This window comes from Vipera ursinii (genome assembly GCF_947247035.1).
Source record: "Vipera ursinii genome assembly, chromosome: 1".
Lineage (NCBI taxonomy): Eukaryota > Metazoa > Chordata > Lepidosauria > Squamata > Viperidae > Vipera > Vipera ursinii.
In genome coordinates, this window is record NC_139512.1 from 113413002 (window position 1) to 113435741 (window position 22740).

A 22740-nucleotide genomic window follows, 5' to 3' on the forward strand; every position below is an offset into this window, starting at 1 on the left:
GTCTCTAAAAGGTTAGCCATCACTGAACTAGATACTTCCACAAGGCCCAGAACAAATATATGAATGCCTTAGCAGACAGGACATATATATTTCACTTGATTTTTTTATATTTAAGATAAATTGTTCTGGATGACACATTGGTGATAAACCAAATGCTTCCAATTTTCAGTAACAAGTGAGAATGAGTTTCTAGAGGTTACACTATAGCCTAAAGGAGCCAAAAATATCAGATGAATTGCTCTTCTTAGGCAAAGAATTTTCCAATTTCTGACCTGCAGATCATTACAGCTGGGAATGGAGATGGCATCTGGCATATTTTATGTATTAAATGATTAAATGTTTTTAATCTCAAACCATTTGCCAGTATATCTTTGAAATACTAACTAAACTTGAAATTAAACTTTAAATAAGATTCGAGTGCTAAATTCTCATAAATGATTTGATATAAAATACCATGTTTCAATTTATGAGTAGTTTTTTTTAACCTGCCTTCTACAAAATAATTATATTTTGTTTCTTTTTAAACTCCAAGCTTTATCATCTTCATAAGAAGTTGTCAGGATAAACAGAAAAAAACTGAACTCAGAAGTAATTTTCTTTAGTATATTAGCAGTGGATTTACATAGCTAATTGGCTTGCATTTCCTTGGTCAAAGAAATTTGTGCCTCTCCCATGTAAACATGGGGGAGACACAAAGAATGGCACAAAGATCAAAATTCTTTTAAGGCTGTGATAAATATCTATAACCCAATCCTATCTGCATTCTGCATGAATGCTGGCACATTTTAAGGAATGGGCAAACAAATTCTCTGTTATTTTTGGCAAGAGGTGGGCTTAATTCTGAAAGAAAAAAAATGATTTTTTTCTCTTTCATTCTACTGGGGGGGGGAAACCTTAATTAGCCCACTGCCTTGGTGGAGCAGTGGGCTAATGCCTCCTTAAGTAACACCAGCTGCCTGCAATTAGTGCAGGTTCACATCCCACCAGGCTCAAGGTTGACTCAGCCTTCCATCCTTCCGAGGTAGGTAAAATGAGGACCCAGATTGTTGGGGGCAATTAAGCTGACTTTGTAATAATGCCGCTTGGTGTGTGTGTGTGAAAGCCCTAACAAGCAGGCATATACATAGAATGAAGGCTACTGCTAAGCTTGTAAGCCGCCCTGAGTCTTCGGAGAAGGGCGGGATATAAATGTAATAAAAATAAAATGAAAATAAATAAATAATTACCATAGCTGTTCTTAGTAACCTGGCAAAATTCACTTCTAACTCGCTTCTAAAAACCAAGCTTCATTATGAGATCATGACGTTATCTTCCCTTCTTCCCCCCCTCCCCTTTCTGTAGCATTACTATGGCAGAAGTCCTTTCCTAAATTAGAAAAAAAATACTGCTTGACAACGTCAAAGATAGGCTGACTGCTACCTGCACTGGCACCAAAAATATCCCTCAATTTTGCTGTATTGAAGAAACATCTAGACACTCTACGTTTACAACATTCAATCCCTGCTTATTTAGAGCCCCAAAGGCTCAACGTTAAAGCACGATTTGCTAAAAAAAAAAATAAGAAAAAAAGATCCGACGATTAAACTTAAAATGTACCACTTTTAAGTGTAAAATACACTTTTATTAAATTTTAATTTGAAAGTACTACATACGCACTGGATTATTAATTTTTTTTACCATGACATATATTTTTCTAAAACAACAACAACAAAACCCCCCTGCTCAAATAGAATTGCTTTTTAATTGTTCAGAGGAAGGGTTTGTAAAATCTTTTGCACTAATTTACCCTTTGGCTGACCCAATACATCAATATCTTACTCTACACTCCCATTCTATACCTTGAAGGAACTTAGATGAATTGCCTTCTGCAAGACTGTGGGAAGGCAGCCCCGGAGAGAGCACACTTTGTTTGGGTATCCCAGGCCATTCAAGGGCAGCCTCTTTCTGATGCCACAGCTGGCTTTCATGTAAATCACTGGCCTTTTCTCTCCAGATTGCTCTCATGAAGGCAGATAACCATCTCATCTTATTTAGCATCCCAAAAGGGCAGGGTTCCCTTTCTCCACAAATGGAGACAAACAAGAGATACTAGCTGTCTAGAAATCGAGAGGATTGTTTTTCAAAGGAGGCCATTCCCAGAATCCATGTGGCTGGCTGCCAGTTCTCCATCACCTTTCTGGAATGTGGGGAGGATGTGCGCATTTTTTTTACCCTTGAACATTTGACTTTCTCGCCTTGTAAACTCTACCCTGTAAGCTGGCTTTCCTCAGCTTCTTGCTCTCACCTTATGTGGCTTCTTTACCTTTCTTATGTCCGTATAAGTCACCTGGACTGTTTTCTAGACTCGGCATCTGTATTGTCCTACAAATCATGCACCCGATTTCTTTCTATTCCTTTGCTTAAACATGGCACCAATATAGCATAACAATAAAATGCGTTAATAATGTAATGCAATGTGATGTGATGTAATATAATTAATATAACAACATAGCATAGTTCAGGGGTCTTCAAACTTGGCCCTTTTATGACTTGTGGACTTCAACTCCCAGAATTCCTCAACCAGGCATGCTGGCTGATTAATTCTGGGAGTTGAAATCCACAAGTCATAAAAGGGACAAGTTTGAAGACCCCTGGCATAGTTTAATGAAGAGAAGGAGTAGGGGTGACATGATAGCAGTCTTCTTCTCCTATTCTCCAGAGCATCTAAGGGCAAGACAAGACACAATGGATAGAAACTAATCAAGGAGAGAACCAACCTAGAACTAAGGAGAAATTTCCTGACAGTTTGAACAATTAATCAATGAAATGATTTGCCTACAGAAGTTGTGGGTGCTCCAGCATTGGAGGTATTTAAGAAGAGACTAGATAGCTATTTATCCAGAATCGTATAGGATCTTCTGCTTAAGACCTCCAAGATTACTTCTGACTCTATTATTCTTTATTCACCCATATTTCTCTTTTCTTCACCAATAGTTATTTAAATAGTTTTAAACACCCAGATCCCAAGGGGATTTTCAGTGCACACTGTATCTAAACTTCCCTCTTTCTTTTTAACCCCCCTTTTAGTTTTTTCACCTGTGACACTTCCATATCTCACCATCCTCATCTTGCACCATTTCTCCTAGAAGCCAATTCCCATTGCTCTTTCCTAAATGTGCTCTCTCTTCAGAACTAATAATGTAATTAGTAATAGAACTAATTATATTATCAGTTCTGTTTCGATTTTTATCACCTATCAGGTTTTCATGGTAACTTTTTGCTGTTTCCAAACTGATAAAACAGTTGCTGATTGTAATCACAGAACATATTCCCCTTTCTTGAAACCCCCTTTTTAAAAAGTACATTAAAAATGCAATCCAAAATTTATTTTGGATGAACTAGGTTGATGAACAGCTAGCACAAAAATAGTCACAATTCATCCCTTTCTACTCATATCTCTATTTTTAAAGGCTTATTTATTTATTTATTTATTTTTGGGACTTATATGCCGCCCTATCTCCCGAAGGACTCAGGGCGGCTAACAACAATAAAATACAGCGATACAAAAGTTAAAAAAAATTAAATTAACAGCCCCCCAAAATTAAAATTAATAAATTAAAAACTAAAAAAACATTTTAAAATCCCTGTCATCAGTCTAGGTCAGCCTGATGAAAAAGGAATGTTTTAAGGCCGCGGCGAAAGGACCAGAGATCTTGGGCCATCCGGAGCTCAAGGGGGAGTTGGTTCCACAGGGCTGGCACTCCCACAGAGAAGGCCCTCCCCCTGGGGGTTGCCGGCCGACACTGTCTAGCCGACGGCACCCTGAGGAGGCCCTCTCTGTGTGAGCGCACTGGGCGATGGGAAGTCGTTCCCGGCAGCAGACGGTCCTGCAAATATCCCGGGCCTAGGCCATGTAGGGCTTCAAAGGTAAGTACCAGCACAAGTCATAAAAGAGCCAAATTTGAAGACCCCTATTTTAGTACATAACAGACGGACATGTGAGACACTCTTAGTGTCTCTTTCTAAACTGAAATACATCAAAAGACCTTCCCCGTTCTGAGGTCAATAGGTTCCTGTGTATTGGCATGTGCCAAATGCAGCTGAGTGTGCACAGAGGGCTCTTAACCCATCATCCGGGGCAACAGATGTCCCCTAATCAGACCGTCAGAAATTGTGGGGCTGTTCAGCCAGAGAAATCTCCAGTTGTTTAGCTTCCACTCAGTACTCCAAGATTTAAATTGCAGACACCTCTATGCTAGAATACAATTTATTGACATAATTATATTTGTTCACAAAGATGAAACCTCAAACTCACTTGATGCTCAACTCCATGATTCAAGAATATGAGTACATAGAAAGAGGTCCTATCCCACTGTCTGGAGGCTGTGAGGGTCTGGATGGGAACAACAAGCTTCAGCTGAACCCTGGCAAGACTGAATGGCTCTGGATTTGGGGTTCCATTAGTTCCACGACTGGTTACATTAGTCATATCATTAGATCTAGATCTAAACTAGGAATGTTTTGGCTATTATCAGCTAAGGACCTACATTAGGTGGGTTCCAGGAAACATGCCTTCTCTCTCAGGGCACCCACCTTATGGAACTTTCTCCCCACAGCCAAATTAGACTGTTGTTGTTGTTAGTTGTGAAGTTGTGTCCAACCCATCGCGACCCCATGGACAACTTTCTTTCAGGCCTTCCTGTCCTCTACCATCTTCTGGAGTCCATTTAAGTTCACGCCTACTGTTTCAGTGACTCCATCCAGCCTCCTCATTCTCTGTCATCCCCTTCTTCTATTGCCCTCAATCTTTCCCAGCATTAGGCTCTACTCCAGTGAGTCCTTCCTTCTCATTAGGTGGCCAAAGTATTTGAGTTTTAGCTTCAGGATCTGGCCTTCTAAAGAGCAGTCAGGGTTGATCACCTTGCAATCCAGGGGACTCGCAGGAGTCTTCTCCAGCACCACAGTTCAAAGGCCTCAATTCTTTGGCATTCAGCCTTTCTTATGGTCCAACTTTCACAGCCATACATTGCAACTGGGAAAACCATGGCCTTGACTATACACACTTTTGTTGGCAGGGTGATGTCTCTGCTTTTTAGTATGCTGTCTAGATTTGCCATAGCTTTCCTCCTGGCGATCTTAATTCCAACTTTTGATTCATCTAGCCCTGCCTTTCTCATGATGTGCTCTGCATATAAGTTAAATAAGTAGGATGACAGTATACAACCTTGCTTTAGCATAGTCAATGAAGCAGAAATATATGTTTTTCTGCAACGCCCTAGCTTTCTCCATGATCCAGTGTATGTTGACAATTTGATCTCTAGTTCCTCTGCCTCTTCAAAATCCTGCCTGTACTTCTGGTAGTTCTCAATCCACATACTGCTGGAGTCTAGCTTGTAGGATTTTAAGCATAACTTTACTAGCATGTGAAATGAGTGCAATGGTGTGATAGTTTGAACATTCTTTGGCATTGCTTTTCTTTGGAATTGGAATGTAAACTGATCTTTTCCAATCCTGTGGCCACTGTTGAGTTTTCCAAATTTGCTGGCAAATTGAGTGTAGTACTTTTACTGCATAGTCTTTTAAGATTTTGAATAGCTCAGCTTGAATACTGTCACCTCCACTAGCTTTGTTGTTGCTCAGATTTCCTAAGGCCCACTTCCCTTCACATTCTAGGATGTCTGGCTCGAGGTCGGTGACCACCACATCATGGTTATCAGGGATGTTAAGCTTTTTCTTCTGTGTAATTTTGCCACCTCTTCTTAATCTCTTTTACCTCTGTTAGGTCCCTGCCATTTTGGTCCTTTATCATGCCCATTTTTGCATGAAACGTTCCCTTCTTCTCTCCAATTTTCTTGAAGAAATCTCTGGTCCTCCCTATTCTATTGTTTTCTTCTATTTCTTTGCACTGTTCATTTAAGAAGGCATTCTTATCTCTTCTAGCTATTCTCTGAAATTCTGCATTCAATTGGGTGTATCTTTTTCTCCCTTGCTTTTCACTTCCCTCCTTTCCTCAGCTATTTGCAAAGCTTCCTCAGACAGCCATTTTGCTTTCTTGCATTTCTTTTTCTTTGGGATGGTTTTAGTTGCTACCTCTTGTACAATGTTGTGAACTTCCATCCATATTCTTCAGGCACTCTGTCTATCAGATCTAATTCCTTAAATCTATTTGTCACCTCTATTCATCAGGGATATGATTTACTTCATACCTGAGGGGCCTAGTGCTTTTCCCTACTTTCTTCAGTTTAAGCCTAAATTTTGCAACAAGAAGCTCATGGTCTGAGCCACAGTCAGCTCCTGGTCTTGTTTTTACTCACTGTATAGAGCTTCTCCATCTTTGACTACAGAGCATATCATCAATCTGATTTCTGTGTTGGCTGTCTGGGGATGTCTGTGTGTAGAGCCGTCTCTTGGGTTGTTGGAAAAGAGTATTTGCTATGACCATTGTATTCTCTTGACAAAATTCTATCATCCTGTGCCCTGCTTCATTTTCACTACATTATAAAGCAATCTATCCAAAAATGTGTTAGGAATCTTTAGGCAAACTTTAAAAAAAAACAAATTCACAAAGTGGTGTTGAAGTGAGACATAACAAATCTAAAGGTAGGAAAATGAAAACTAGAATAAAATTGAACATCAGATTCCCTACAAAATTGTGAGGTGTGAAATGTCTGCTCATCAGCAGTACGGTCTTGAGTGGACCCTGCTGCTGAAACTGTTAGGAAGAGGAGTCTACAGTCATTTGATTGTAAATACTCACAACTCTTTGTAGTTAGCATCATACAGGGTCGACCACTTGTTCTGTTGATGTGGCTGCCATTTTATGGATTGGTAGTTGGGATCCAAGTAGGAGGAGCTATTCAAGCTGTCATTATCCTGAATCAGTCCTACAGCAATAGAAAAATGTTGAACTGAAATTTGCCTACAAACCTGATGCAAACTATTTATCCTACTTTTCTATCCCTCACTTGCTATGCAACAAAACCCATAACTTTTTCTTTGCCTTGTACTCAAGGAATACAGGTAATCCTCAACTTACAACCACAATTGGAACCAGAAATCCTGTCGTTAAGCAAGACAGCATTGCTGGAAGCTGACTGGGAAGGTTACAGATGGAGATCACATGACTGTGGGACTGTGGGATGCTGCGACCATTATAAATGCATAACGATTGCCAAGTGCCTGATCACAATCACATATCAGTGGGAACACTCCAGCAGTTGAAAGCATGAGCAGTGATGCATTTTTCAGCACCACTGTAACTGAATGGTTGCTAAATGAATGGTCATAAGTTGAAGACTAACTGTAGTCAGTTTTCTTTTCTTTTTATTAAGAAAAGAAGTGAGACTTTTCTCACTTCCCATTCTCAATGCAGTTGTACAAAAATGCTCTCCTGAAAACACACTACCATTCTATGAACTTCAGCCCAGACACCATCCCTTGTTCTTCATGTATTACCGTACTTTTTTTTTTTTAAAAAAACCTACCTTTTTGGAGCATAAATAGTATCTGGGTACTGGTAATACTAGAAAGGAATAGAAAGAATAACTACAGTGCAAACCTGGGGAGAGCGCCCCCTGCTGATGCCAGGGAGGTGTTTGAACTCTGTCAGAGTTGAGGGGCACAGATCCTGTGCCTGGCTCCTGTTTTATCATTCCATTGAACATCTGCACATTGAGAGTGTTTGATGGTGACTCTGAGTGTTTCCTCTTCTTGGCAGGGTGCACTGGAAGACTATAGAAATCAATAAATTACAACAGGCATACAAAGGAAATATTTATTCAAATTTAGCCTACGTATGCATGTGACTATGTGTACATATACTGTATATTATATACCTACACAGATATGCACAGATGTATTGTACCCCAGACATAAAGTTATTCCAGTAGGAAAGATTAAACTAGATTACTAGCCTTCAACCTACAGTCACCCTGACTTACATGCATTTGTAATAACAGTCTGACACGTATAATGAAGCAAAAAATGAATGTCATCCAGTATCTTATGCACCAATATACTGCATGTGGCTTCTAATTGGTGGGATGCAGGCAACAGCATATTGGCTTTCAAGGGGTCCCTATATTAGAGATCTTAGTTGGCATAAAATAATGTAAACATGCTTGGTTTGACTGCAATTCTGGCATATTAGCCAGAAATGGCCTATACTATTCTTATCATTAACATTAAATGTTGCATGTGGCATACATACAGTATGTTTAAGATCTAGTCTATAACTTCTACTAAAAATATTATGCGAAAGCCTCTGCTGACCAAATCCATTATTGGATAATGAGGACAGTATCCATGGGTTCTCCACAGCATATGAAATTCTGTGATTTTGAATATAAGAGGAGTAAATGGCAAAGAGCATGAAATAAAAAAAATGCAAAAAAGAAAAATAAATGTGTTGTGCAACTATGAAACTAATGGAAAGGAGAAGGATGTAATCAATTTAAATAGTTTGATATTGTTATATTGATGAATTCATGAACAGAGATGAAAATATAGTTTAATTGTGAATGAAAGAACTAAACTATATGCCACAAAGTTTGAATTGATGTTATATACATTATTGTGAAGCTGATGATTGTGCATGCTATATTCCAATAAGTGGTAATAATGGTAGAAACAAAGATACGTTTTAGGAAAAATTGTGCAGCAATACAAGGATTTTTTAAAAAATCTGTTAGATTGCATGAACAAAGGAGTAGGAGGAGATAAAAGTGCACAGAGAAATGAATTGGCCACTGGGAGACCAAAGAATGAAGGAGAATAGAGATTATTTGTTGAAAAAAAGCTAAGAAAAGTGTTCATTTTAAATATACTGTTATATATACCTCTATTTACATAGAAACATAAAAAATTAATCAAAAACCTATTTTGATTATGATGGAACGTTGAAAAAATTATTGAAGGATGCAAGTACGATATGTTTTGAATGTGAGTAAAAAGGTAAAGATAAATGTTCCCCCGCACATGTGTGCTAGTTGTTTCCAACTCTAGGGGCCGGTGCTCATCTCCGTTTCAAAGCCGAAGAGCCAGCGCTTGTCCGAGGACGTCTCCGTGGTCATGTGGCCGGCATGACTAGATGCCAAAGGCTCACGGAATGCTGTTACCTTCCCACTGTAGTGGTCCCTATTTTTCTACTTGCATTTTTACGTGCTTTCGAACTGCTAGGTTGGCAGAAGCTGGGACGAGTAACAGAAATTATTTCAGAAATGAAACAAGCATAAAGAGGCAAAAAGGTTCCAGTTATAAATGCACTCCTCCTTTGCTACCTTTCCCACCTTGTTCCCAAAGAACTTACTCTGTTCCATGTTGCTGAAGTAGCTGATGAAGCATCTGCGACTGCTGAGCATGATGGAGGTCACCAGGTGACATGCCTTGTCCTATAGTGAACTGTGACATCAGAGGTTCAGCCTTCGCGTACATGTCCCGTTGCATGCTGGGATAGTGATGGCTGTGCTGCTGCTGGTGTGAATGAGGAGGTGGTGGCAGTCCCTGAAGGTGGGGTGGGGGTGGAGGGGGAGGAGGGGGTGGGGGTGGGGGATGCTCTAACCGTGAAGGAGTAATCTGACACATATTCTCAGGAGTCATAGTTCGAAGAAGGTGAGGATCTAAAAAGAACCAGAAAGATGGATTAATCTAAATGAAAAGTGTCAGTTGCCTTTTTTCAGAAGTCCTACACTATGATCAATCATCCTATTTTGGCTCTCAGTCAGAACAGCACAAAATAATAAATACAAAACGTCAGTTCAATAATAGAGACATTCCAGGCCCTCACTTAGAGTTTCAGCTTTCATTAACAAGTAGATTATCAGGTTTTTTTACCAGTAGTTGGGAGTTGCATGGCGATAATGCAGCAACATTTGTAAAGGGCAATAGCCAGATTTCAGCCCTTTTCTATGTTTAAAAAAACATTAATAGGGGTGCTAAATTTAACAGATGCTCACTGAAGCTATGTTTATTTCTTGCTGGCATTTGATACAAAACTGTTAATGTTACTTGACAGCTTGTCACTGACTTTCAGCAGTGTGACTTTGACCAATCCCACAGCCACAAAAAATGGCTTAGGAGCTGCTTATGGCCTAAGGATTGTCGATTGCTCATACTCAGATAGAAAGATGATGATGATGATAGATAGATGATAGATAGATAGATAGATAGATAGATAGATAGATAGATAGATAGATAGATAGATAGACAGATAGACAGACAGACAGAATGTGCATACATACAATTAGTAAAATAATTCCAAATACTCAACCACATTACTTAATGAGAAATAAATTTAGTTTTCTATCAAATGAATTAGAATTTTAGGAAAAAGCTAGTATGAATATGTGCATGCACAACTATGGCTTGTGTGCATGCACATCTGTGTCTATGTATATTATACAAAATGTATTAACAATTAAAGCATTTAAATATAATTAAATATGTGTAGTCTAGAATAAATAAATTAAAAAGAATAAGAATAAACATAAAAAATAAAAGATTTTAGCAAGTTCAAATCCAGCAAAAACACTATCAGGTAGCAGGCAAATTCATACTGGAACAAACTAAGGAATTTGAGACTGCTGAAAGCCAAACAGAGAAATGTGTTGTGTGACAGGTCTGATATACTATCCTTCTGCATGATGGAAAAAAGCTAGAGCTAGTTATGTTCATATATCGTAGGAAATATTAATATTTACTTATTTCATGTTCTGACTTTGTTCTGACTTTATTTATAGAAATAAAGAGCAGTAATATGAAATAGGGAGCAAACTACATTTTTTAACTTTGGTCTCCTACTAATTACTCTCTCCAGAAATACATATTGATTAACAGCTTCTTTGTAACTATTTACCATTCATATTCTACTTTATTACTATCAGTCCCTTCCCGCTCCACTTTTATTGTTTATTCTCTCCATTCAAAGCTGCATCTATCATATGACGTCTTTCTTTTCAGTTCTGCCCAGGAACTTTTTTCTACCACACATACGTTTCTACTTTCTTCTCATTCCAACTCCATGAATGAGATAAGCTGAAGTCATCTAACTATATTGAAGGTGAAGTAATGTTTTCCACCTTATTCTGACATTATCTAGTGAAGGAAAATTGAATTACTGGCAGTGATTAAGAACTGAGACAGAATAGGAATTAAGGAGGGGGCAGCAAATTTAATGTTATCGGTTCTTTGTCAGCTCAAACATGGGTGTCTAGTTCTATAACTTAGTAATGGAGAAAGATCTGTTATCTCTTAATACAATAGTGAATCTGAAAAAGCATGAAATGTTGGATAAAAATACACTAGGATCCATACAAAGAGACAGTAAACTTTCCATTTTGGAATAGAAACCAATTAATAACCAACCTCTTAGCTTTTCTATGTTTGAAATAATAAACATCTTTGCAAAATGAGCTTGATGGATCCTGTTCAAGGTTTAATTTCAAAGTAGTTCATACAGGAACCATTTTATTCATTTGAGCAAATAATCATTTCCAATCATAAATACTCATTGCATGCCACTTGGTTAGCAAAAAGGAAAAGTACAGCAAATCCCCTTATAATTTTTAGGAGTAGCCTATAACTTCTGATGCTCACAATGCTTGTAAAGGTAATTACATTACAGGGACAGACTATAGAGCATGGGTGTCAAATTCGCCACATCATGTGACGTGTTGCGACGTATTGTGACTCTTTTTGCATTGCCGGCAATGGGGTGGGCACAGCTTTGGTATGACGGAACCAGCCCGTGGGCCGGCAGTTTGACACCCCTGCTATAGAGCAAACTTTCTGAAGAACGTATTGCCATTTAAGGGTGGTGCTTAGCATAATAAGTGTCTCCCATCATCCACAGCTATCACAGCTAATGGCTGAAACAAGTGAAAGTTGCAGTCTATCTCATTTAGAAGGTTATAACTTGTAGACAGTATCACCAAAGCCCTTGACTCAAGTTCACATCCCTCCTTAGTACAACAGATTGAAAGTTTACTTAACTTTGAAGCCTGATTTAAAGTTGGAAATGTACATAGGGCTTTGCTCTGTCAGAGTATAGGGCTAACACTCTTATTAACTCTGAGAGGTTCCATTCAAAGCCAGAATTAATATGGTTTGAATTATAAGATACTCGGGAGGTAAAAAAGACAAATCTGCTTAGAGATATTGGGTTTTCCCCAAGCTTACTAATGTGGCCTTCTCCAATATGGTGGACATCCCCCAAATGAACACACTGTCCATCACCCCCACATAATACAGGATGTGATTGTAATGGCAACACATGGATTCAGAATGGAAGAAGAGGGTTTAATTTTGATCACTTTTTATTTAGCAGTGCTGTGAAAATAAACTGGGTGCCTAAACTATTCCACTACATATTTTAGCTCATATGAGAAGCAAGCAGTGTGAGTTCATCCCAACTGGAGTTCTTCCTGATTCTGATAGCCACAGTTTGACAACTGGGAATGTCTTATTATTTTGCACCGTTCAACAGTACAATGATCAGTGCAAAATAATAAGACGTTCAATTCATCCAATAGGTATCCTTTTGTCCTCATTTCTTCCCATCATTGTTCTCTGACTTCAACTTCCCAACATCCAAAGGTTCCTCCAAAAAATCCACGCACAGAAAACAAATAACAAAGAAAATTCGGAAAATGAATATTCCATTCAAACAAATTCAGACTTAGTGCCCTCACAACCTTTTAAAGTTACTGGAGTGAAATAGTTAACAGTCAGGGCAATTAATCAGATTCTTCTGAAGGAGGATGCATTAACAGAGGAAACAAAAATTATTATGAAATTAAGGGGGTGGGGAGGACTAAACACAGAGGAGGCTGACATAAAACATAAAAAATAGTATATAGCATTCCCCCATTTCCTTTCTTAAAAAAATAACTATCACAAAGCTTATTGTGAAGTTGGGTGCAAATTAATAAGCTAAAGTTAGAATAAAGGTTGAAGCTTAGAAATGACATCAAATGACAAAGGATGGTGAAATCCCATCTCACAACCCGCACTCCCCACAAACACCCAATACCACCAGAACTTTTAGGAGTGACAATGGTTGGCAGCGGTTTCAGAACAGACAAAAGAAAATGTTTAGCAAAAACTATTTTTTCACTACTTCAAGATAAGGCGTGGTCACAGAACTGTACTCTAGGTGATACTGAAATCCTACTACAATTTCAATTTTCAAACAATTTTAGGCTTTGTAATACACTAAGTAGGCACCCACAGGAGCAACAGCAAATCCAAATGTTTATTGTTTGAAAATCGAATGGAATAACTTGGTACTGTAGAATGAACACTGAGGCAACACATATGTTCCTAAATCTATCTCATCTTTCACGTCTCAAGGTTACCTGGCATGTGAACGCCTGTCTCAAAATAAGAGAAGAATTCTAGAAATTTTGAGATCACAAATGCAACTCTTTATACCTACTCCAGAGCTTCCTGGAGTTTGTGTATTGCCCCCAAAAATCTAAAGTTCCAATTATTCTTCTCTCCCCCAACCCATCCCAGGATTATGAGGTAGGTGCTGTTGTTTTAATGGTGAGAGAAAGCAGTTCACTCTGTGGCAAATCCTCTGGCCTCTTGGCTATATTTAAAAATGGGCCAGGAGGAATTCCAGGGATTTTTGTAGTGAGATAAAAAGAACTCTTGACCTTTTTCGCAGAGAAAGGAGAAGGAGCTGCTTCCACAATGAACAAGGTTTAAATTTTAAAAGAAGGGGCCATGGGGAAACCTCTGAAGACTGCCACAGACAGGACCATGCCCTTAATTCTTTTGCCTCTGTTGCTAATTCTGTTGTCTCAACCTCAGAAAAAGACAACAAAAGTAGCTAGTGACACGTAACTTTCCCCTTTCACATATATAAAGCATGGGCAGCGCAGAACAGACACTATCTGGTTAAGGGGGCGTGGGGAGAGAAAGAGGGGGAGAGGGAGAAAGACCCACCCTCTGTGATGTACCTACAACTTCTGCGCCTGTCACAAGAATGGGAAGAGAGTCCTTGACATCAAATACAGCATACAAAGAGAGGGCAGGAGCCACAGAGTATACTCACCACCTAAAAACAAGTTCATGACAATACCTCTCTTTTGTTCTTCATTTCCAGCACGGATTTGTCTTTATATAAACCTGCAGGAGTCTAACAGCATGTTCTCCCAACAAAATGAGGCTTAATCCTTCTGCTCCGTGTCCTCACAGGGCAGGTCACTCTTATCCGTTCTCCTTCTCTCTGGGAAGGCAGAAGTACACCTTTCCCTTCCCACGCAGTCTTGTGTTCTTGGTCCTGCCCACCCAACCCCCCCCTTTCTTAAAGGGTAGTGGGAAAACAATGGGCGAAAGTCTAAGAATATTTACTAACTGATAATCTCTTCACGTATTGCAGCAGTCTGTTTTTCCCTTTTCTGATAAAGATTTTAGAGCCAACCACTTTTGCCAACTAAAGGAGGGGGGGAAAGCTGGTGCTTGGGCTCTAATCTTAGCACTTACCATTCACCTGCTGGGGGGAGTAAGCTTCGGATCCAGAATCTGGGGGAGAGTCGGGTAAAGTGCTGAAGAGCAATTGAGAAAAAGAGAGGAAAAGGTCAAACAAATGTCTAACAGAAGTGATAAGGTAAAATAGATTTTGAATGCTAGGTAGAATGACTGAGAGAGTATATAGCCCCATTATCTACACCACCCCTAGGTTAGCAGAAATTAATTATGAATTTGTCATGCATTTGTCCTCAAGGTTCTTGAATACAAATGCTTCTGAACCTGAACTCAATCTTATCTCCAAATATAACAGGTCATCCAGTAACAATTCCCTTCCACCAAAGCCTTTAATTGTCAATAGCTGTTCCTCCCCAGAGTAGCAGGAAACCTGCCACTCTTAACACTCCAAACAATTCACTATAGCCCTTCCCCAATGAAAAAGATTGGGGTGTTTTTAACAGGTATTCTCTCATACCGGGGTTCCAGTTTATACTATTCCTACTAGGAGCATTTTGATATATTATTCTTAGGCATTTCAAGTCATGGCTATTTTGTTTATCTGCTAAAGAGAACCACCCTACTTCACTCAGCAGGTTTTCCTTGTCTGAAAGAAGCCAGATAGAATATCTTGCTCAAGAAGATCACCATCTTCACCACGAATACAGAGAAGGACCCACTGACAACATTTCTGTAAATCTATGGGTCAAGCTGTAGTTTCATCAAGTAGCCCTGAGATTACATAGAGAGCAATTTCAAGCAAAGCTAACGCAAGAATGACAAAGAATATGAATTAATGTTTTTGTAAATAAAATAATCTTCCAAAGATTCCTCAGGATCAAGCAACTTATTTAGCTGCCCCATTATTACTTAAGTCTGTGAAATTAGGCAAAACTTCTATTCCTGGTGGCTTTTCTATAGACAGGTGTAAGGATTTCATTGACCTTCTCATTTATATGGAGCTGAAAGTTTACATGATGCCTTTTTATAAAAAGTTCTTTCTTTTAACAATGCTTTCATACTTGCAAGTCTGAAAGTGGATAGATCTGTACAGTGTACAAGCTACAAGTTTCTTGACTTATGACTGTTCATTTAACAACAGTTCAAAGTTGCAATGGCCCTGGGAAAAGTGACCCATGACCTGTACTTGGACTTATGTCCATTGCACCTCTCCCTTGATTATGTGAGTGCAAGCCAGGCACTTGGCAACTGGCTCGCATTTGTGACTGGTTGCAACATCCTGCAGTCACGTGATCGTAGTTTGCAAACTTTATGTTGCCCATTGGGGAAGTTGGATTCACTTAACAACTGTATGATTCACTTAACAACTGTGGTGATTTGCTTAAAAACCACTGTAAAAGTTGTTGTAAAATTGGGCCCAACTCAACTTGTAACTTGCAATGGAAATTCTGGTCCCAACTGTGGTAAATTAAGGACTATCTGTGTCACTCATTTTTTAAAAAACAAAGGTGGTAAAATATTTACCACTATTTTACCATAAGCACTTCAAATTGTACTAACGTCTGTAGTTCATCCTCCTGAGAAATTTGGTGTCGAATTCTGAACAATTTTAGATTATTAGTGGATATATCTGATACACAAACAGATATGGCTATGTTTCCTTTGTTGGAAATGAAAAAAGCCTTTGATATTATGCAGTTAAAATTTCTGAAGCACTTTTTTCTCAGATATGGTTTTCCTTTCAATTTAGTTGATTGCATTACAATGTGGTAGTCCAACCTATAGTTATTATACCTATAATCATTTCTTCACTATTAAGATATTCAGGTAGTTCATTTTTTCTTTTTTTACTGAATTTGGTTTTGGAATCTTTCCTCTTATACATTAGGCCAGAGGTCCCCAACCTTTTGGTCACCAGGAACCGGTTTCGTGGAGAAAGGTTTTTCCAGAGACTGCAAAGTGTGTGGATTTGAGGGGATTCATATGTTTTGAGTTTGTTCTGCAGTCGCAACATTTCATTATTCATAATAGGGTTGCTAATAGGGTGTGGAAAAAGAAGTAGGAGATAAAAGTTTGAATATTTTGAAATTTGTAACATAAGGAAATAAGAAGAATTTTGATTTACCATGAGTGGAATATAGCTATACAAATTAAAAAAAACACATTAAATTTGATCTAAAAATTTGAATGGAAGACATACATTCACTTTCTACCTATAAAGTGGCCTACTAGTGGCATTTTGTAAAGTCCAATCAATATTATTCCAAGTGGCATAGTTTTAAACTGTTTTTGTTTTATGTATATTTATATTTATTTCAGCATGTATTTTTCTTTCTGGTTCATTGTATCTTTTTCCCATCTTCTTTTAATTTTGCCTATTGTTATTCTTTTTTTGTTTGTTTGTATATTAAATACCACAATGCAACATTTAAAAAGTATAACAGTCTACACATAAACCCCAAACTCATATAAAATAGAGAAATGATTAGAGTCAGGGGTGTCAAACTCAATTTCATTGAGGGCCGCATCAGCATTGCGGTTGCCCTCAAGGGGCTGGGTGGGTATGGCCAGGGTGGGCGTGGCCTACTGGGTGGGCGTGGCCTACTGGGTGGGCATGGCTAAAGTGTGTATGGCCTACTGGGTGGGCATGGCCAGCTCTACATCGTTCACATCAAGGGTGCCTATGGGGGCCTGGGCAGGAGTGGGACAGATCTGAGGGTCTCTGGGCCAGGGCCAAGGCAATGGGGGCCATTCCCTCACTGTTTCCAGGATGGCTTCGTGGGCCACATGAAACCACTTCGCGGGCCGGATCCGGCCCCCGGGCCTTGTGTTTGAAATGTCTGGATTAGACTCAAGAAAGATGCCAAAGTTTATAGTTTCTGTTAAATTGTTATGTATTTTTCAATGTGATTATACTAATATATTTGAATTACCTGAGTCTGCAAAGAACATTGTAGACTACTAAACAGAGTAGGAAATTATTTAGATTCTTTTGGATTTCCTTAAAAGTACAAAATATTTTCAATAAATGTCATTTTTAAAGTAAAATTGAAAATGAATTCCTCAAAGTTAACAGCTAGTTCTTGTTGGATTTCAAAATAAATCTATTCCTTCCATAAGGCAGTCTTGCAAGTTTCTAAAAGGTCAATGAGGTCAGTCCCACCTTAAAAGTCTGATTCTATACATACCTTCCAACAGCTGATAACAACTGCTATCAATACTGAATGGCAAAGTCAAGTAAACAGAAATAAGCCAGTTGGAAGTGAAGAGGTACAGAAGAAAATAGAGTAAAACTCAGGCAGAAAATGAGTTAATGGAGAGTCAGTTCAGGACAAGTCTGAATTTCCCACTTGGGTGGGATAATCAGGGTAACTGAACAGCAGCTCGCTAGTTACTACACTTAACAACAGTACAATATCTAATCATTAGTTGAGAAATCTGGCTGTTCTACTATGTGACTTTTGTATTTGTTTTCTTCTATACCACAATTTGTTTTCTTAAAATATTATAGGTCATCTTTCAGAACCTAACGCTGTCTCATAAAACTGTAGAATACAGTTTTGATTCCTTCTGTCACTCACTGTAGTTTGTATATCTAAAAAACGTTCATAGATTTTTCACAATTATATTCAGACTATTAAAATACACTGAACAATCAAGTCCTTAGTCACAGTTCATGTAAAAATTTAAAGTTAGTATACCTAACAATTTGCTTAGCGGTCCAGAGTCTTTACTTTTTGTGATGACAGAAAAATAGTGAAAACATTAGTTTCATAAAGCAGATACAGTTTTGAAATTAAGAAAACTTGAAAATGAAAATGAAAGTAGAGAAAAATATGTTATATCAGAATGGTTTAAGGCACCAAAATATTTACGTTTAGTCTAATAAAAGAATTAGAAAGCTTGGTGAAGACAGTGAAACAATTAACCTGCAAACTGAAATATATTTTAATTTGAAGTAGAAGACAAGAATGTGAGGCACAAACTTAAAAATGATGATAGGCAGCACAGGGGGAATTTGTTCTGTCCTCCGTACACCAACCAAAGGCAGCAACTGCAAGGTTTGCCTAGCAGCTTTCTAGGGCTGCCATTGAGTATGGAGTCATGTAAGGTCTAAAGCAGGGGTGTCAAACTCAATTTCATTGAGGGCCGCATCAGCATTGCAGTTGCCCTCAGGGGGCCGGGTGGGTGTGGCCAGGGTGGGTGTGGCCTACTGGGTGGGCGTGGCTAGAGTGCATATGGCCTACCGGGTGGGCGTGGCCAGCTCTACATCGTTCGCATCGAGGGTGCCTATGGGGGCCTGGGCAGGAGTGGGACAGATCTGAGGGTCTCTGGCAGGAGGAGGGTCTCTGGGCCAGGGCCAAGGCAGTGGGGGCCGTTCCCTCACTGTTTCCAGGATGGCTTCGGGGGCCACATGAAACCACTTCGTGGGCCGGATCCGGCCCCCGGGCCTTGTGTTTGACATGTCTGGTCTAAAGCTATTCATGGGAAAAAAAGATGATGCAGAAGGCTCTGTTTGCTTTGTATTATGCTTGCTTCTCATTAAAATAAATAAATAAATAACATTTTGAAAGGTAATTAGTCAAGACGGACAAAATGGCAAGTGGGCGTCTTATGGATAACCCAGATCTATCCCTTGATTTCATTTCTCTCTGTATGACTTTTATAGACCAGATGCATGATCGAGGATTTCCAGATTTGAAAAGTTACTTGAGGTAGCCCTAACCTTATGAAAATATGCATGATTTGAAAATCAAGACAAAATATATTGATTTGTCTGTCAATATTTATGTAACTGAAAAGAACATTCTTTTTTGGTGGTTGTTATCTGTAAATAATTAAAAATTAAAAATGGTCAAAATCTCAAGAGATTTCAGCTTTTTTTAAAAAAATTGGGGTGCGTGAGTGCCATCTAGTGGTGTTACAGTTGTCATAATGCCTGCAGGTGCTGCACTGGCAAATCCCAGGTGTGAAGTACAGTATGAACTAAAGGTATATACTGGAGTAAGGGACATTCCTTATAGGTGATAAATATATTTCCTCTTATTTGATGGGAAAAACTGTAAATACAAAACCATGATCTAGTCTTGTCAGTCTAAGATAAGAAAGGTCTAATGGTGCATTTTGATATAAGATGTCTTCAGGACACACACCAAAAATATAGTGTTATCTCAGGTTAGCAAGCGAAGTCCAGATCTATCTATTTTCTCAAGCACATCTTCCATTTTTTAACTCTTGTATAGGAGTCAGTTCAAGTCTAACTAATCTTCTGCTTCAATCTCACCAACTTCATGCTTTAAATTTTGTGACTCATCCTTCTTTAGATTAGAATATCCATAAATGTTCTGTGGAATCATTCTGTCAACAGCTAGGAAGCATTGCTAAGCTATTATGTAGCTGACTTTATAAGGATAATGGTTTCTGTAAGATATTTGAATTATTGGTCACTTTTGTTTCACAATATTTTTTTCCGGCATTTTTTTAATAATATAACTTTTTATTTCCTGTCTATCTTATACAGCCTTTTGGTTTTCTATTTTGGCATTATTTTCACACATCCCTACCAAACTGCAATTAAGATTCAGCGTTCCATTTATTAGAACTGAATTCCTTCTCTAATTGTTTCAACTCTCTTTACTCTCTTTTGCAGAAGTCAGCAAATATATAATTCCTTTAAATCTTTTCAATTCTCTTTTCCACTGAAACAATATATCCCATCTCTGTTAAAAAATGAAATTTAATCTGGATTCCACATATGAGTTAAAAGGATTTATAATATAAACCCACCAATGATCTATTTCAGTTCCCTAAAACTGAGTCACATGTATTTTTTCCAGTCTCCCTGTCCAATCCCTCTGCATTCTCTAAATGTGTGTAAAAACCACATTCTGTATAAGCTGACCAGGCATCAATAGTCAAACTGAAATCAAACCATTGATACAAAGAATAAGCAAAATAATTCTGTGGAACTTCCAAGAGCTTAAGTATGGACTTACATGTACTCATTTGTGCTTATTATTTCAATCCCATTTGTTCTCCTTTGAACTATTCCAGTTCTGCGCCTTTTAGAACATACACTAGGGTTAGCATATGCTCATCTAATTATTTATTTTATTCATCAGTTCTAATCTAGAATATTGGTTCGGACAGCAGCCCTCCAGAATTTTGCTAACCCTCCAAAGATATCAGAGAGAATACCAATGGATCTTCTGAATGTGAATTAAACTGTTCTAACTGTTGACTTAAAGTCAATTCCTCCAGTAGTTAGCAGCTACTATTTTTCTACCAGATGAGCAGCTTCCTGCAAGACTACTGTTGTTATTCCAAATGCATATTTTACACTTCTACTCTAATCCTAACTGTATTTAAAAAGTGTATTAGATGAAGTTAAACAGGTATTCAAAGTGTTCAAAAGTGCAAATAAATAAAATACACAGAATCTGTTGAAAACTGTTATGTTTGAAGACTAAGACGACATTGGTTGGTAAGTGACATTACAGATTTGTTCAGATTGTTTTAAGTCTTTAATCACTTTAATTATTTATCGGTTTAAGGCTCTGAAAACATATATTTGCATAGCCACAATCCTTTACTTACCCAGATGTGTAGGAAGCTTCCGATTTGATTGGAGGGGCAATGTTGGACATGCAGTGGCCACTGAGAAACCCTTTGGGTACTACCATGCCATTGTTGTTGTTGCAGTTGAGATGAGCACTGTAACTGGACCCACATGGATTTGGCAAGGGGAGAACATGCCGTAGGGGAACTTGATTGCTTGAAGGACCGGGATGGAGACCATGACGGACTGGGACCTGCGTGCTTGGGGGACCATGATGGAAGCTACCACTGGGTACAGGAGTAATTACATGACCAATACTGGAGACAGATGCATTGATAGTGGCAGAGCCAGCAGGCTGAGCATGAGGATAACCGGCTGATGCTGGGATGTCAGAGATGGAATCTAAATCGGAACTGAAGGAGAAAAGTTGAACCATTTGTGTAATATGTGCATCTTGCCATTCTGAGATAATATAAATACTGTATCTATTTCTAGTCACTGAGTATTAAGAATAAAAGTGGAAAAAATACACTTACATATCTTGTGAGTCCTCTTTACCAATGTATTCTTCCAGGATGCTGGTGTCAATGTTTGATGGTTCAAGTGCTCCATTAATATCATGACCTGAAGGAAAGACAGGATATCACATAAAATAGTAAAAAACCCAGACAAGATCAGTCATTTTCTGTAAGGACAAACAAAACTCTGACAATTCCCAATAACAATTTCTGATTTAAATAACAGAATTTACTTTAAAATGGAAAAGGAAATCCAACCCAGATGATAAAAACAGAGTATTACTCTAGAGCACCAGCCCCCAACCTTTTGGGCACCAGGGACCGGTTCTGTGGAAAAAGGTTTTTCCAAGGTTTTTCAGGAAGGAGCGTGGTTTCATGTGCTGCCTGCATTCCACGGATGGGGCTTTGCTTGTCTGCGTGGCACGGTTTCTGGCATGCTGCAGACTGGTGCTGGTCCATGGATTGGGGGTTAGGGATCCCTGTTCTAGAATAATCACCTGACAGAATGAGTATTACTCTAGAATAATTAGTTGGAAGATTAATATTACTCTAGAATAATCAGCTGGAAGAATAGAGTAGAAACCATTTTATTCACAAAGGTTCACACCACCTAGAACAAAACATGCATCTATATCTGAAGCAATATATATTAGTAAGGATGAAAAAATGGAGCTAGAATTGACACTCTGAATCATGTGGTTTGAAAGTTGTCAGAAGGCTGAATAATTGCAACTGGACTAATTTTTTTAGTATCAGAGACACTTCACTGCCTATCCAACTTCCTCAGTCAGAGAGTAATTGGAATGTACCAATTCCTGCCACACCAAACTCAGGGGTTTCTCCCCTAAAATGATTCAATGATTCAATCTTCAGACATCTCTGCCTGAATAATTGAGAATCTTTATCAATAAACCAGTTAGTTTGTTTCTACACAAAAACTACAAACTATTAAGATGATTTATTTGCCATATTGAGCTCAAAACAATATTCTGTCAACTGACAATCTTAACAGGAAACACTGCATTTTCTTAAGAAAATAATTAATTCTGGTCTATTACTCTGAGCTAACCAAAATCCGTGAATGCACTGCTACTTCTTATGCTCATGTCATAGTTCCAAATAAAGTTGTCTACTTTCTCATACATTGAAGGCTGGTTGGCTGGCAGGTTGGCTTGTAGGCTTCATCCCTTCTATACCAATAAACACCCACCTATCAAGATTTGGTAACCCAATAACAAGAACATCATTTTCTGT

General features: G+C 38.5%; 1 protein-coding gene across 1 annotated transcript in view; it reads right to left on the reverse strand.

Annotated features, from left to right (window-relative positions):
* Nucleotides 1-22740, reverse strand: part of MYRF (myelin regulatory factor) — a gene marked incomplete at both ends in the record, with an annotated part of 105609 nt that overhangs the window by 36873 nt on the left and 45996 nt on the right. Inside the window, 6 exons of the mRNA XM_083359725.1 lie at nucleotides 6737-6863; nucleotides 7538-7710; nucleotides 9287-9596; nucleotides 14467-14528; nucleotides 21007-21381; nucleotides 21505-21592. Coding sequence (XP_083215851.1) covers nucleotides 6737-6863; nucleotides 7538-7710; nucleotides 9287-9596; nucleotides 14467-14528; nucleotides 21007-21381; nucleotides 21505-21592 — 1135 coding nt within the window. The remainder of the gene's footprint in view (nucleotides 1-6736; nucleotides 6864-7537; nucleotides 7711-9286; nucleotides 9597-14466; nucleotides 14529-21006; nucleotides 21382-21504; nucleotides 21593-22740) is intronic.